The sequence below is a fragment of the Phoenix dactylifera genome, chromosome 9 (genome assembly GCF_051530095.1).
Source record: "Phoenix dactylifera cultivar Ajwa chromosome 9, Ajwa_hap1_PhDact_Kaust_v1.1, whole genome shotgun sequence".
Taxonomy (NCBI): domain Eukaryota; kingdom Viridiplantae; phylum Streptophyta; class Magnoliopsida; order Arecales; family Arecaceae; genus Phoenix; species Phoenix dactylifera.
This window is the reverse complement of record NC_143198.1, coordinates 18,013,207-18,026,412: the sequence shown is the minus strand read 5'-3', so window position 1 is coordinate 18,026,412 and position 13,206 is coordinate 18,013,207. Positions and strand designations below refer to the sequence as shown.

The 13,206-nt window shown below is 37.8% G+C and overlaps 1 protein-coding gene across 6 annotated transcripts in view; it reads right to left on the bottom strand.

Moving 5' to 3' along the window:
* The window catches only part of CHR4 (chromatin remodeling 4), a 29,934-nt gene extending 22,138 nt beyond the window's left edge, over window positions 1–7,796 (bottom strand). Inside the window, exons 1-6 of one of the 6 annotated variants that reach the window (XM_039116381.3) lie at window positions 7,425–7,796; window positions 7,149–7,281; window positions 5,999–6,245; window positions 5,597–5,698; window positions 4,545–5,312; window positions 10–117 (exon numbers count right to left, since the gene is read on the bottom strand). In XM_039116381.3, the coding sequence (XP_038972309.3) occupies window positions 10–117; window positions 4,545–5,312; window positions 5,597–5,698; window positions 5,999–6,217 (1,197 nt within the window). In that variant the 5' untranslated portion in view covers window positions 6,218–6,245; window positions 7,149–7,281; window positions 7,425–7,796. Of the gene's footprint in view, window positions 1–9; window positions 118–4,544; window positions 5,313–5,596; window positions 5,915–5,998; window positions 6,246–7,148 lie in introns of all 6 variants that reach the window. The other 5 variants (XM_088704306.2, XM_088704305.2, XM_089925335.1 and 2 more) reach the window with 5 other exon arrangements.
* Between the last annotated feature and the right edge of the window lie 5,410 nt (window positions 7,797–13,206).

The window sequence follows — 13,206 nt, the reverse complement described above, 5'->3', positions numbered from 1 at the left end:
CATATCTACCTGTTGTCCTCCATCCCAAAGATTCTCATGATGTTTTATTGTCTTATCTATACCCAACCCTTGTTCATATATCCTTCGTGATGAGTGAGACATTCCCTCGAGGGATACCTACGCATATAATTAAACATTGACCATCAAGAAACGATAATAAAATATTTTTCACAATAAAAAAATGATATAACACAATGCAGAAATATGGACTCAACAACAAGAACATCAAACCAGCTGCCTACCTAATGCATAACTTAAAAAGAAGAAAACCAAAAGTAAGACCATCTGAAGGTCATAAAAAGGAAATACTCCTTTAGAGATGCAAGCAAATGAAAAGAAGGTCCATATTGATAGAACCTGCTCATCACATTATAACAGTCATCCAAAGAAGGCTTCTGCAAAAAATATAAAATTGCAAGACACTAAGGATAAAGAGAAAGAACTAAAACAAACATTAGATCTAAGTCTCATCTAACTTCTTACAGTAATCATCTAGTAATCTATAGCATTAGATTTTTTTCACTTTTTACAATTTTTCCTAAAGTTTCCTATGCTTTCACGTATGTTCCTTCTTATTTGAATAATTGAATTCCTTCCACTCTTACTAGTCTGAAACTCTGCACCTTTCATGGCATTCGTGCTCCCACAAGCATCCCTACTGAGTGTCAAAATGCCTTTTTTTTTTCCTTATCTGATTGTTTTAGGTGTTTTTGAAGGTTGAGAGTTGAGACTATATCCCACTGTGGCCACAACTTTAATTTGTGCAGTCCTGACACCCAGTCAGCACTGAGACTTCCGGCCACATGTAGAGGATTAGAAAGACGGGACAAAGAAGGCTGCTGCATGCCACTCCCCTCTTACAGAAGAGAGAGAGGGGCCTGCGGAAGAAATTAGGTGCCAAATAAATAGAAAGGGTAGCAAGAGAACAAGGAGAAAGGATTGAAACAAAGAGATAGTACACTCACTTAGTCATTAGTTCTTTAACGGTCCTTGCATTTTTTCAGTCAATAATTACGTCATATAGGAGGTGAACAGAGATGGTCTATTGGTTTTGGTTAAAATAATGGAATCATTAAATTTCTTCTGCATTCCCTCTCCCTTCTCTTTTTCATCTTTCCTTCCTTTTGAGTCTTGAGATCAACTCTTCATGCAGATTTTCTGCATAAATCTGATTTTATTTTCAGAGTTCAGATAATGCTGATATGAAATAAATTTTAGATCCCAACATAGTGTAGTTGTGATCTCTGAGATCTCTCATCTACACCACGTAGGCAAGAAGAACACACTCTGCAAGTGGTCTGCAACATCCAAAGACTTCAAAATAAAAAACAAGGGAAAACAAGCATTTAATACCCCAGCAGTCTCTCCTCAGACATCCAATGATGGAAATTTCAGAGTTGGAAGAACAAGCATAAATTCCAGGTTAACCCAACAAAGAAAAGGTGGCAACCACCCTAACCATGGGATACACAACTGCCCTCATGTTTACATGCAGCAATTGCTGAAGCTAACTCATCACAATCAACACTCCAATCATTTGGCTTAATGACAGTTAATTGGTTATCTTGTGAAATCATTGATCATCGTCTCCTACCAAGGAAACTCAAATGGTAACTACACTGAGCTATAGGCATCTTGACAGGAGATTACATTTGGCAAGACTTAGGCCCCATTTGGCAGAGCTTTTGATAGACCAGAAAACACTTTCTAATCCTCCAAAAGTACTTTTGAATGAAATAGGAGTGTTTGGTAAAAAAATCGGAAAGTTGTTTTAGTTTTACCAGAAAGCTAAAATAGCTTCTTAGGAGAAACTTCAAAATGGAGCTTCTTCGGAAAAGCACTTTTAGCATACGTCGAAAAGTTGTTTTGATTTATAAAATTTTTTTCTTTTTGGGCCAAAATACACATGATAAAATATTATAATTACAAAAAATGTCCCTTCATATTATATTAGGCAAGACTTAAGCCACATTTGGCAGAACTTTTGGTAGGCTAGAAAGTACTTTCTGACCCTTTAAAAGTACTTTTAGATGAAATAGGGGTGTTTGGTAAAAAAGTCGAAAAGTTATTTTAGTTTTGCCAGAAAGCTCAAACAACTTCTTGAGAGAAGCTCTAAAATGGAGCTTCTTCGGAAAAGCACTTTTAGCATACATCGGAAAGTTGTTTTGATTTATAATTTTTTTCTTTTTGGGCCAAAATACCCATAATAAAATATTATAATTACAGAAAATATTCTTTCATATTACAGAAATCTGCAAGGGTTCCTAAAAATATTAATATATAATAATAATTATTATAATATTTTATAACTTTTTATTGTATTATACTATAAATATAATATTATATTACATTATATCAGAATACATTGATATATTATGTTATATAATATCAAATTATGTTATATTATTATGCTATAGTATAAAATATTATATTACTATATTATAATAATATTATATTATATTACAGTAATATTATAATATATCATATATTTATGTATTAGTATATATTATATTTTATTATGCTCTGTTGTATAATACTATGCAATATCCTTTATGATCATTTTTTCATACCAAAAGTACTTTCTCAATTTATTTACCAAACACATATTAAAGTTCCACAAAACTTTAGAAATATAGTTACCAAACAACAAATAGCTTTTTTTATAAAAGCTCTACTTCAAAAAGCTCTACTTCTGAAAACTCTACTGCCAACAGCTCTGCCAAACGGGGCCATAGGCACCTTAATCCCAAGTATTACGTTCTTAAACAGCACTTCCAAAAATCAATTAATAAAATTGTAGTTAAGATTATCAATGGCAGATTGTGTAACTTAATTTACAAGTGTTTTTAGCAATGTCAATATGATGCATCCTTCAAACCCAAAGGTCAATTATCTTCTCTGATAGCAAAGTAATACTCATGTAATCATGTAGCAACAGGGCACACAGCAACAATAAAGCATGGTTAGGCTTCCTAATCCAGAGGTCATTACAAAAGCATGATTGATGAAGCAAGAGGCATAGGTATTTAGCACCTGAAAGTCTTTAGATCCAAATATGAAATTCAAAGATTCAAGCATAAAAAGACTCAGGTGCTATTGGGCCATGAATGCACCTGAGTTTCTTGAAAGCTCTGGTTCCACTATCATTAGATATCCAGGCATTAGCTAATAGGCATTGCATCCCATATAACAACACTTGAAGATGATTGGTTCCGAGATTCTCCTCTGATAAGGCATATTAAATTTTGTGTATTGAATTTCAGGAACAATTCATTAGCATGCATTGCTTCATAGTTCCAAGTATGCACTGTGTTGTCCCTCTTCTTCATATGCACTTTCCACAATGAATTGTTAATGAAGTTTGTAGAACCCACCTCCCCACCAAATTAATCATAAGAGGACATCCTAATGTCTCTCACTCCCTCACAACGCCCATGATGAAGCAAATAGATCAAACATATAAGGTAACACATAATTCTGGAATTTCATTTGGAAATGCCTCCATGGGCAACTCCCTCTATAGTGCTCAGCCATCATAGATATAGTTACCACAATCCTCGATGCCTTTGCGCCACCTAAAAGAAACCATCACTGAAATCCTGCAAAACTACAAAGACAACATCCAAACATGGAAGAACTCTTTGGCAAATCTTCTGTGCTGAGTACATGGAAAGATAGTAAGTTGGGTTGGTGATGGAATATAAAGCACAATAGCCACATTCTATTGTCTCTTATGGAAAAGCTGTATGATGATCTGTTTTACAAAAATAACCAAGTCCAACAATATTATCAATCAGGCTATCTCTTCCACTCCAGACTTCTTCAACGAATCAACACATATAATAACATCACATCTTCTATCCTTTAGCAAGCATTCAAAATGTTGCCTGACTAATATTCACTGTCAGGTTCATCCGATGTGTCCTCAACAAGCCAACAAATTAGTTCACTAATTCAACAGTGTTGTATAACCCCTCAATACGATCTTTTAGCAAGCTCCATGCATCTGAAAGTGGTTTAATTCTAGAGTCGTCAATGCCTGATGGAACCACCTAAATGTCTCATATACCAAGGAACATGATGTCAAACCAATTACCATTAGGAGCGCCATACATTAAACAACCAGAATTTACATTTGAAGTAGAGATTATGCTAGCGATAACACTCAAAGGATCCATTAATGTATTATATTACTTTTAATATCAAAAGGTTGATTTTAATAATATTTGAAGAGTTGACCTAGTCAGTTTTTTTTCAAAGATTAAAAAATTACGAATGCCACAAATCCTAGAGCATATATTTAAGAAAACATCTCACTAATGAATACAATCTGGATCCAACAATCAATGTAAGTGCTCTGTTAAAAGTTAAGATTACTGAACTACCACTTTCAGAAGCATGAGTGCATGCATTTGTATGTATAATATTACATCCTATAATTACAAATTCAAATATGAAAAGTACAATGTGACACTCATCATCACTCGTATGATAAGAATGTAGCTACCACTATATAGAACATGAAGTAAAACAGAAAGAGCTACCTCAGCCTGTTTTTGACGAGCACATTTTGCCATTTTAGGTTCTTCCTTTGCGATAGATGCAGAATGCTGCTGATCAAATAATTTGTGCTTCTGAATTGACACACTGGTTTCTGGACATGCAGAAGTTTCCTTTGATATGTCATCGCAAGCAGCTGTAGCAATATGTTTTCCTTTTTCAGTTTTAGATCTCTTATTTTCTACCTTGTTAACCTTTTGCTTTTTTCTTCTGGATTTCTGAGAGGATGGAACTAATGGAGGAATAAATTTCTTTCTTTGCACATCACTTTTGCACAGGTCAGACATCTCTTCCTGAGATTTTTCACTTGGATCTGAGCTCAAAGTTTTAGCAAGAGAGTGGACTTCCTTACGAGTACTTCGTTTCCAGCGAAATGGTGAATCTGGTTTCTTTGCTATTTTATTATCTGCCGCTGTTGAAATGTCATCTCTGGATTCCCCATCACATGAATGGCTTGATTTTATGCTATAAGATGCATCAACATGCGAGGATTCGAACTTCTTTTCAACAGATGGAGCTCTATGATGTAAAGTAGCTTTCCTTTTGTTATTTAATTTACTCTTTCCTGGAATGGAGCTTCTACCAGAGAGTGATGCCTTGCCATGGCCAGGTAATTTATGTACAGTACTAGATTTTTCAAATATACTCTTAGTTCTTGCTCGTCTTGGATTGGACTCTGCATTAGCTAATGTTTCCATATTATCTTTTTGCTCACAACACTTTGGGCATTGCCACTTCCCAGGTGGTGCACGCTTTTAGAAACAGAAAAACATAAAAGAGGCGGTTAGCATGCATTCAAAACATCCTAATGATCAAGGTTCGCCATCTCGGTACCCAATCCCATACCGGTACCACACTAGCACTATGTCGGTATGGTAAGGAGTCTTTTCAGTATACCAAATATTGGTATACCACCGGTACGGGATACTGGTACTGAACCAGTACGGTACACCCCGTATTATCCGGTTCGGGCCAATATGGCGAACTATACTAATGAGCACTAATGAAACAAACACAATGACAAATAAATGCATACCTTGAGGGGTGGATTGAGACACTCAAGATGATAGGTTCGAGGACAGCTATCACAGCAGAGCAAATTGCCACCAAGATCACATTCTACACATTCAAAGTAATGCTGCAAGAGAAAGATGAAAAGGTATATCCATATCCAGTGAGACAGAGAGATTGTATAGAGTTGCCAACTATCACAGAAAGAATTGATTGCCATAAGATTTTTATCCATGATACTGCAAGATCTCATACAGTTGGAAAGACGAAGAATAGAAAATTCTAAAGTTCCAGTAAACAAGCTATGAGCAACAGATACACCGGCAGCACAGAATCATCAGAGCTGAGGGATAAAGAATAAGAGGCTGAGGTTTAAGAAGCTGATAAAAAGTAGAAATTTAAAACCAGAAAAAAAGAAACTTCTTACCCCATCATGTCCTTTGACCTTACGAGCAAATCGAGAAATGTCAATATCACCTTTCAGCCTCCTCTTGCCTGAAGAGCTGATCCTCAGAGAGCCTGAAGGTAGCGAGGAACCTTCTTTTCCATTAGAGAGATCCCATCCGCTTGACAACCGTCTCCGCTTGCGCTTCAATACCCAATTCCTATCTATCATGTTATCACACAAAGACTTGTCTTCCCTCATCTTCAAGGCCTCAGTCCTGCATGACTGGCTAATGGCACAGACAAGCATGATAACAGCTCATTAGTTGGGCAGAAGGCTTTAGCATCACAACCAAGATGTGGCCAAGCACTTTGAGGTTAAAAAGCTGAAGAATCGACAAATGCGACATTCAAGGAACTTGTTCTCAAACATTGCATCCTATACACGAGTACATCCTTTCTCATTCATCTCACTGATGCAGGTTACAAGAGAAATACATAGATGATAGATAAAGCACTAAACATGATAGCATTGCATATATGAGACCATAACGAAATTGTGCTAGAACCTAGACGAGGTATACCAAGGAAACAAATCAATAGAAGATACGAAAAGTAATTTTAAAAGAAGACAATATATTTACTCTTCCAATAGTAACAAAGAGCATCTGCAAAACAGATCCTTAAGCTGCTCTAGTCTTGCATCCTATATATAAGCTTTGCATTCAATAATTTACAAGAACATGTCTAGTTCTCATAACATGTCGTTACCCTTCGTTCTTTTTCTTCTTTTACCTATTGCTTCTACGCCCACCCTGCAAAATGCTGTTCTCATTTTCTTCCTAGAAGGTGCCCTAGTGTAGCCAATATCTTATTATTTAAAAGTAGAGAGTAGAAGAACCTGAATATTGAAAAAAAAAAACAAAATGGTGGAATAGGGAGATGTAGCCTGTACAAAAAATGCCAAAATCCAAGAGACCACAGGATTTCTAGGCAATCGAAGGCAAGCTTTTCGCATATCTAAAACCAAATAGCCGAGCGATTGAAGCAACAAGAATAAGAAAGCGGGGCACCTCAATCTGTGCCCATGGAATTGGGTTGGATTATCCTACCAAGCAACCAACCATTCCATCGCGAAACCAAAATAAGATTATAATCAAGAAAAAGAAGAAGAAATCAGAGCGAGCTGTTACCTCTGGCGGCCAAGAAGACAAGGAGAGGAAGCATATGACTAACACCGCCGCTGCCGTAGACCTAACATCCGTTGACAAGGGATAAAGGAATGGAAGCTGCTCCACGGCTTTTATAACCGGCCTCCATCGCACTCTGGACCCAATTAAATTGGCATTAAATTAGATTAGATTAGAAGTAGAGAGGAGTCTGAGATCTCGCTATTTCTCCCCTCTGTGTCTCTCTCTCTCTCTATATCAAGTAAGAAAGGAAGAGAGATGGGGTTCTTTGAGATGTACGGGAATCTGGAGGAAAAAGAGGGTCGGGGTCACCAATCGAGGATAATGGGGAATATCATTTTGTTGCCCGGCTCCGAGTGGCGAGGGGCGAGCGCACTCCAACCCCCACCCCCTCCTCACCCCCCGACCCGGCTCTCCCGCCAATCGGGGAGCGCCACGTGGGGCGTGGCAGGCGCTGATAGCAGCGGGTCAAGGGAACGGAACGAGGCAGAGACTGAGACGGCAGCGCACGGCGAGGCAACAAGCACTGGTCGCCTTCCCGGTTGGAGGAATCGATGGCCGTGACGGGGAGATGGATCGGCATCTCGCCTGCTTCTTTTAGATGCCTGAATCCGATGATGACAGAACGGGGAGGCAATGAGGGGGTCGGGGTGAGTGGCTTTTTTTTTTTTTATTCAGTTCAATTTTACCTTTTTCTTTTTGAGCTTAATGAACGTGTTTGACTTGGTTTTAAAAATTATATATTTTATGTAATGTGAGAGGAAATAGAATGTTAAAGAGATCTGCCGTAAAGATTCCTTCCGGTGCACATAGGATAGGGTGGTTTGGCAGCCGCCGAAATTTCTGCGGAAGATTCGAGGATGGAGGGACCGGTTTCTGTTGACCATGCGCCGATGCTCGGAGTTGATGATTTGCACATCATACTAGATTTGGCTGACTCGGAATGCTCGAATCTTTGACGAACGCAGTATGTTACCGAAACTTGTGATAAAAAGTATCCTTGTGCAAGCAGCAGAGCTTAGTCACATCATACCTGTCGAAGGGACTTGGACAGCTCAGGACATCTTAAGTTCTCATTCTGCTTCGGCAGCATCTGGTACAGTGTTTTTCACCTAGGAGCTCCTACCCTTGAGTTTCCTCAAGATCAACTTTGATGGGTCTATCTTGGATGGAGGTACGAGGGGCAGCGCGGGTTTTGTTATTCGAAACCCGTCTGCCAAGATCGTGGCTGTAGGGGCAATTAACTTTTCGACATATCGATTTCGGATGCGGAGCTGCGTGCCGCTTGAGCGAGCCTTCGTCACGCCTGGTATGTTTTAAGGGCTAGTTCCATCGTCCTAGAGAAAGATTCGGCCAAGATCATTAGTTGGGTCCGAGGGGAGCTAAGGGGTAATGATAGTGCCGGCCCTTTGCTCCGAGATATTTGGGCAATGGTGGGGGTTGAAGGGGTTTTCCAGGCCAAGCATGTGTTCCGTAAAACTAATGGGGCTGCGGACTAGGTGGCTGCTTATGTAGCCAGTCACTCCAGTAGTACCCTGCAGGCTGGAGATGGGAAGTTGCCTCTGGCACTCCGAGGTATTTTGTTCTTTAATTTTATTTGATATATCCGTACTCGTCAAATATGATCCACCTGCCTCAGTAGTAAAAAAAAAAAAAATCCTTTGCGTGAAATCTCTATACCCATGGAATAAAGAAGGAGAGAAAAAAATTAAAAAATTGCTTCCTAATCGTAACACAAGAAAAATAAAATATATAAAAAAAAATCAATTATCCTCTGGCAGAAAAAGAAGCTTATGCATAAAAAAAAAAAATCATCCCACGTACAAAAAAAATCATTCACATCCGCAACACAAGAAAAATAACCTATAAAAAAAATCAACCATACTCATGCCCACCAAAGAAAATCATACACACGAGAAAAAAAATAATCATCCTACGTAAAAAAAAAAAAAAGGTCACACACACAATACAAAGAAAATGGAACATAAAAGAAAATTTTAATTTATTTTCACGCACAAAAAAAAATTGCATGCACCAATAAAAGAATTTTGTATCCCACGCACAAAAAATGGATCGGTCATGTTCACAGCACAAGGAGAATAGACTATAAATAAAAATTTCAATTATTCTCATACACAAAAAAAAAATCACATGCATAAAAAAAAAAAATTGCATCCCACGTGGAAAAAAAAAAATTGTGCACACGCACAATGCAAGAAAAATAGAAGATAAAAGCAAAAATTCAGCCATTCTCATGCACCAAAAAAAAATCGCATGCATAGAAAAGAAAAAATTAATTGAAAATTAAAATTTGTTTCACACTAAAGTACATTTACATAAAAAAAAAATTATTTTTTTTGTAGTGATTAAATGTTATCTACTTGATTTTTATTGGAATTCCTACAAAAGTCCTACTTTAACAACTTTATAGACCCATACTCATTTAAAGATCAAGAAAACAAACTCTAACTAAACTTTTAACTCTCCGATAGTAAGGCATTCCCAAATTTGTAATGCTTGATGTTGGGTACTTAGAATCCGTGAACCTTCTTTATTCTCTTAAAAAATGGGATCCTACAGGAAATATTTGTGAACTATAATTTTTCTTTTAATTTTTATAAGAAGCTTTTAAGCTCAAAATTGTTTAGACGTTCCACTGAAGGCCTTGATGTTTCCCAAAAGGTTTTTCTCCAGGATATGAAAATCCATGGGCTTATCTCTTGTTTTCTTTTATACTGTTGAGTAGCTCCATCTAGGCATACTACTCCATTCTGAACTTCATCCAAAGATGTTTACACCACATCCAAACCGATGGATGATTTGAAGGTCGATATGCCAAAGGAGCTGAAAGCCGAAATAGCAAAGGTGCAAGCCAAGTGATTATGGAATAGCCCAAGAGGGAAGAAAGCTATCAGTGTAGGATGAGGACTTTTGATGGATTAGAACCCAAGGGATGGATAACCAAAAGTTACCACTACTCAATACATAGAGGAATAGAAGTAGTGCAAGGGCGGTAACTGTCATGCATAACAATAGCAATCCACATGATGTAAAATAACAAGAATAAGTAGATACACCTATCTTACTACTATCTAAAACATGGAAGGAGTGGTAGCACTATTCAAAGTATAAGAGTAGTGGAGAAAATATAACTACCACACATGATAATAATAGCCTTTGTGACACAAACTAGCAAGGATAAGTATTAAAAGTTATATAATGACACCTATCCCAACAGTTAATGGAAGCTACTTATAAATATTAAATTATAATCCAAAAAGAAGAACCCTTCTACCAATCAAACAACTAGCCTTTATCTTTATCTCTACTGCCTAATCTTTAATTTACCATTGCTTTTATCTTTTAAATTTCTTGCTCTTTTTTTAGCTAGTTTAACTTTAGTTTATCCTTAGCGGTATTGTAGGCTCGTGGCCCTGACTACAACCTACCTCCTCTTCTTCCAAGTAGGCAGTATTATGGTAGCAAAAGTTCTTAAAAATCAAGGTATCAAGACCCATAATACCATCTCTTTTAGTTATCTTTCTTTCTAGCTATCCAACCTGGTGCTAGGCTCGTGTGATTATCCAATCGAACTGTAGGCTTGCTATCCCATCTTGACCGGAACAAGAGGTCCTTTAGTTGTACACTTTATTGAAACATAGATGAATCCCTCTTCTTCTATTACAAGACCTACTCCTAGGTCAAGACTCTAGATGTCAGGAAGCAAAGAAGTTTAGTTTTGGGGTTGGTGATTATAAACACAACAATGTTAGCATGAGGAAAGAGATTAGAGGGAATGAAAAGTTTGGCTTCTCTTCCCATCATTTATCCTGATTTACAAGTTATGATGAATTTAAACTGCTTATTATAGATATTACAATATAATAGGGACTAAAAATCTGAAATTAACAGATACATGAAACAATTAATCACGACTAAAATCTGTATGCGCCCCATAACGACTGTTCAATTTGCAGTCATTATCAAATAATCAAGATGAGAAAAGAGAATGTAGTTACCATACAGATGCCCAAGCTACAGGCATCCCTTTCCACAAATAGGCATCCTTTCTCATTAGCAAATGCATAACCCTTGCAGCCACAAACAAACATCAACATACTAGCCTAACTTATCAACTTAAGATTGACCACTTTGAACCCTGCTTGGCCTAGTTGTTGCCTCCATTGATCAGCTTTCTTGTGTCTCTCGACCCTATCTCAGCCATCATATGCTAGAATGTTGCACATCTCCATGAAATGGTACTTCTCTATCTTCATCCTCTATTTGCTAGCTTGTGGGAGGATAGCCTTAAGGAATCTGAGTACAGGAATGGTGGCTCTGCTGAGCCTGGCCTAAGCTCAAAGGAGGGGAGTGGCGGCTGAGCTGTGTCGAGATTTCATGATGACTTGGCTTGCAAGCTTGCTACTACTATTAATGGTTGGTGGCCAACTGCTATAAATTATGAATGGTTGTGGTCAATGTCTGAACCTGTTGCATGAGCAATTGAAACTGCTTGATTGTGTTTGTTGGTGTCGTCTGTGGTTCTGCCGGGGGTGGAGCCTTCTAAGGGCTCTACAAAGAGCTATCGAATTCCTCCAATGTATTTGGTTGACCATTAGTAGGTGCTGGCTATGCTCTCCGAGACTTCATGGTGATGGGTTGTGTATTTCGTAGGAAAAACCTCCTTAGTAGGATTAAGGCTCTTTCTCTGGTGCCAATATGTTGCCATCGAGAATTGATTTGATCTTGGTGCCGAGCAATCAAGGTAGTTGGAGGCTTAGCGGTCAGCTGCTCAGGCAGTGTAGAATGGTGGTGCACCCAAAACCATACTAGGAGATGCTGGGGATTCCAACTTGATGTCAAGAATGGCCTGAAACAGCAAAGATGAAGAAGTTCTCTTGCCGGAGAGTATCTGGCGGGGGACTCTCCGATGTTTAAGTCAAAATGACTGTTGTCCATATATGCAACCAAAAAGGGAGGCGTGAATTAGGTTCTTAAAATTTATAAGTATGTGCAATTGAAAAATTGACTCTCAAAATGCTTGTGTAATAAATGATGATATGTAAGAGTAGATATAGAATGATAGCAAAATGGATGAAAAATACAACATAACAAATAAAATACATTTATAATAGTTTGGTGCTAAACTCAGCACCTACATCCACTCTCTAAGATATCTTTTTTTAGGAATTTCACTATAATCTTTCCAAAGGCTTGATTACAATACACAGTCCAATTTAAAGTTTGGATAGATCTTTTTCTAAGTTTCAACCCATTGAAACTTGTTATAGTAGAATTTAATGAATACAATTTAAAGAAACAAAAGCTCCTAAATGAGCTGATTGTAATTCGATGAAGTGTGTGTGGAGCAATGGTTGCACTTGATGAATGCCTGGAAGCATTGCTCTTGATGCTCTAAAATGTGGAGGATGTGATCTTGATGCTCTCATTTAATGGCCCTTTTCTCTTAGTTTTTCTCTTTCCCTCTTTTTCTTTTTAATTTCTTTTGATGCTCCAACGCATTTATATATTGAAAAATCATTGAAAAAAATATTTATAGCCGTTGGGAGTGAATAGAGTCATTCTAAGTTCGCAAAAAAGCTAGCTGTTACAGGCGTCAAATGCAGAATGGTCAATACTTCTTCATGGATCGGATCGTGATCTTCAAAGGTCGACTTTTCTTTTTTTTGGATCGACTCGAGAAAGTGCTGATTTTTACTGTATTCTGTCTTTTCATCTATGGCCATTTTGGGATCAACTTGGCTTTTTCTAGGGTTGACTCTTGAGATGCTTGGGTTGATTCGCAGATGGGATGTTTTTCACCGCATTCTATCCTTCGCTTGAGACTATTCTGGAATCGACACAACTGGTCTAGGGGCCAACTTACGAAAGCGTGCTAGTTTGGTCCATTATGCTATAGTTGACTCGCATACCTCTAGGATTGACTCTTGAATCCATTCAAAAATAAGGTCTTTTGTCTGAGCCTGTGACCATTCAGGGGTCGGCTCCTTATGACAAGGTCAACTCCTTTGGTATAGAACTTTATAAAAGTTGTCACATC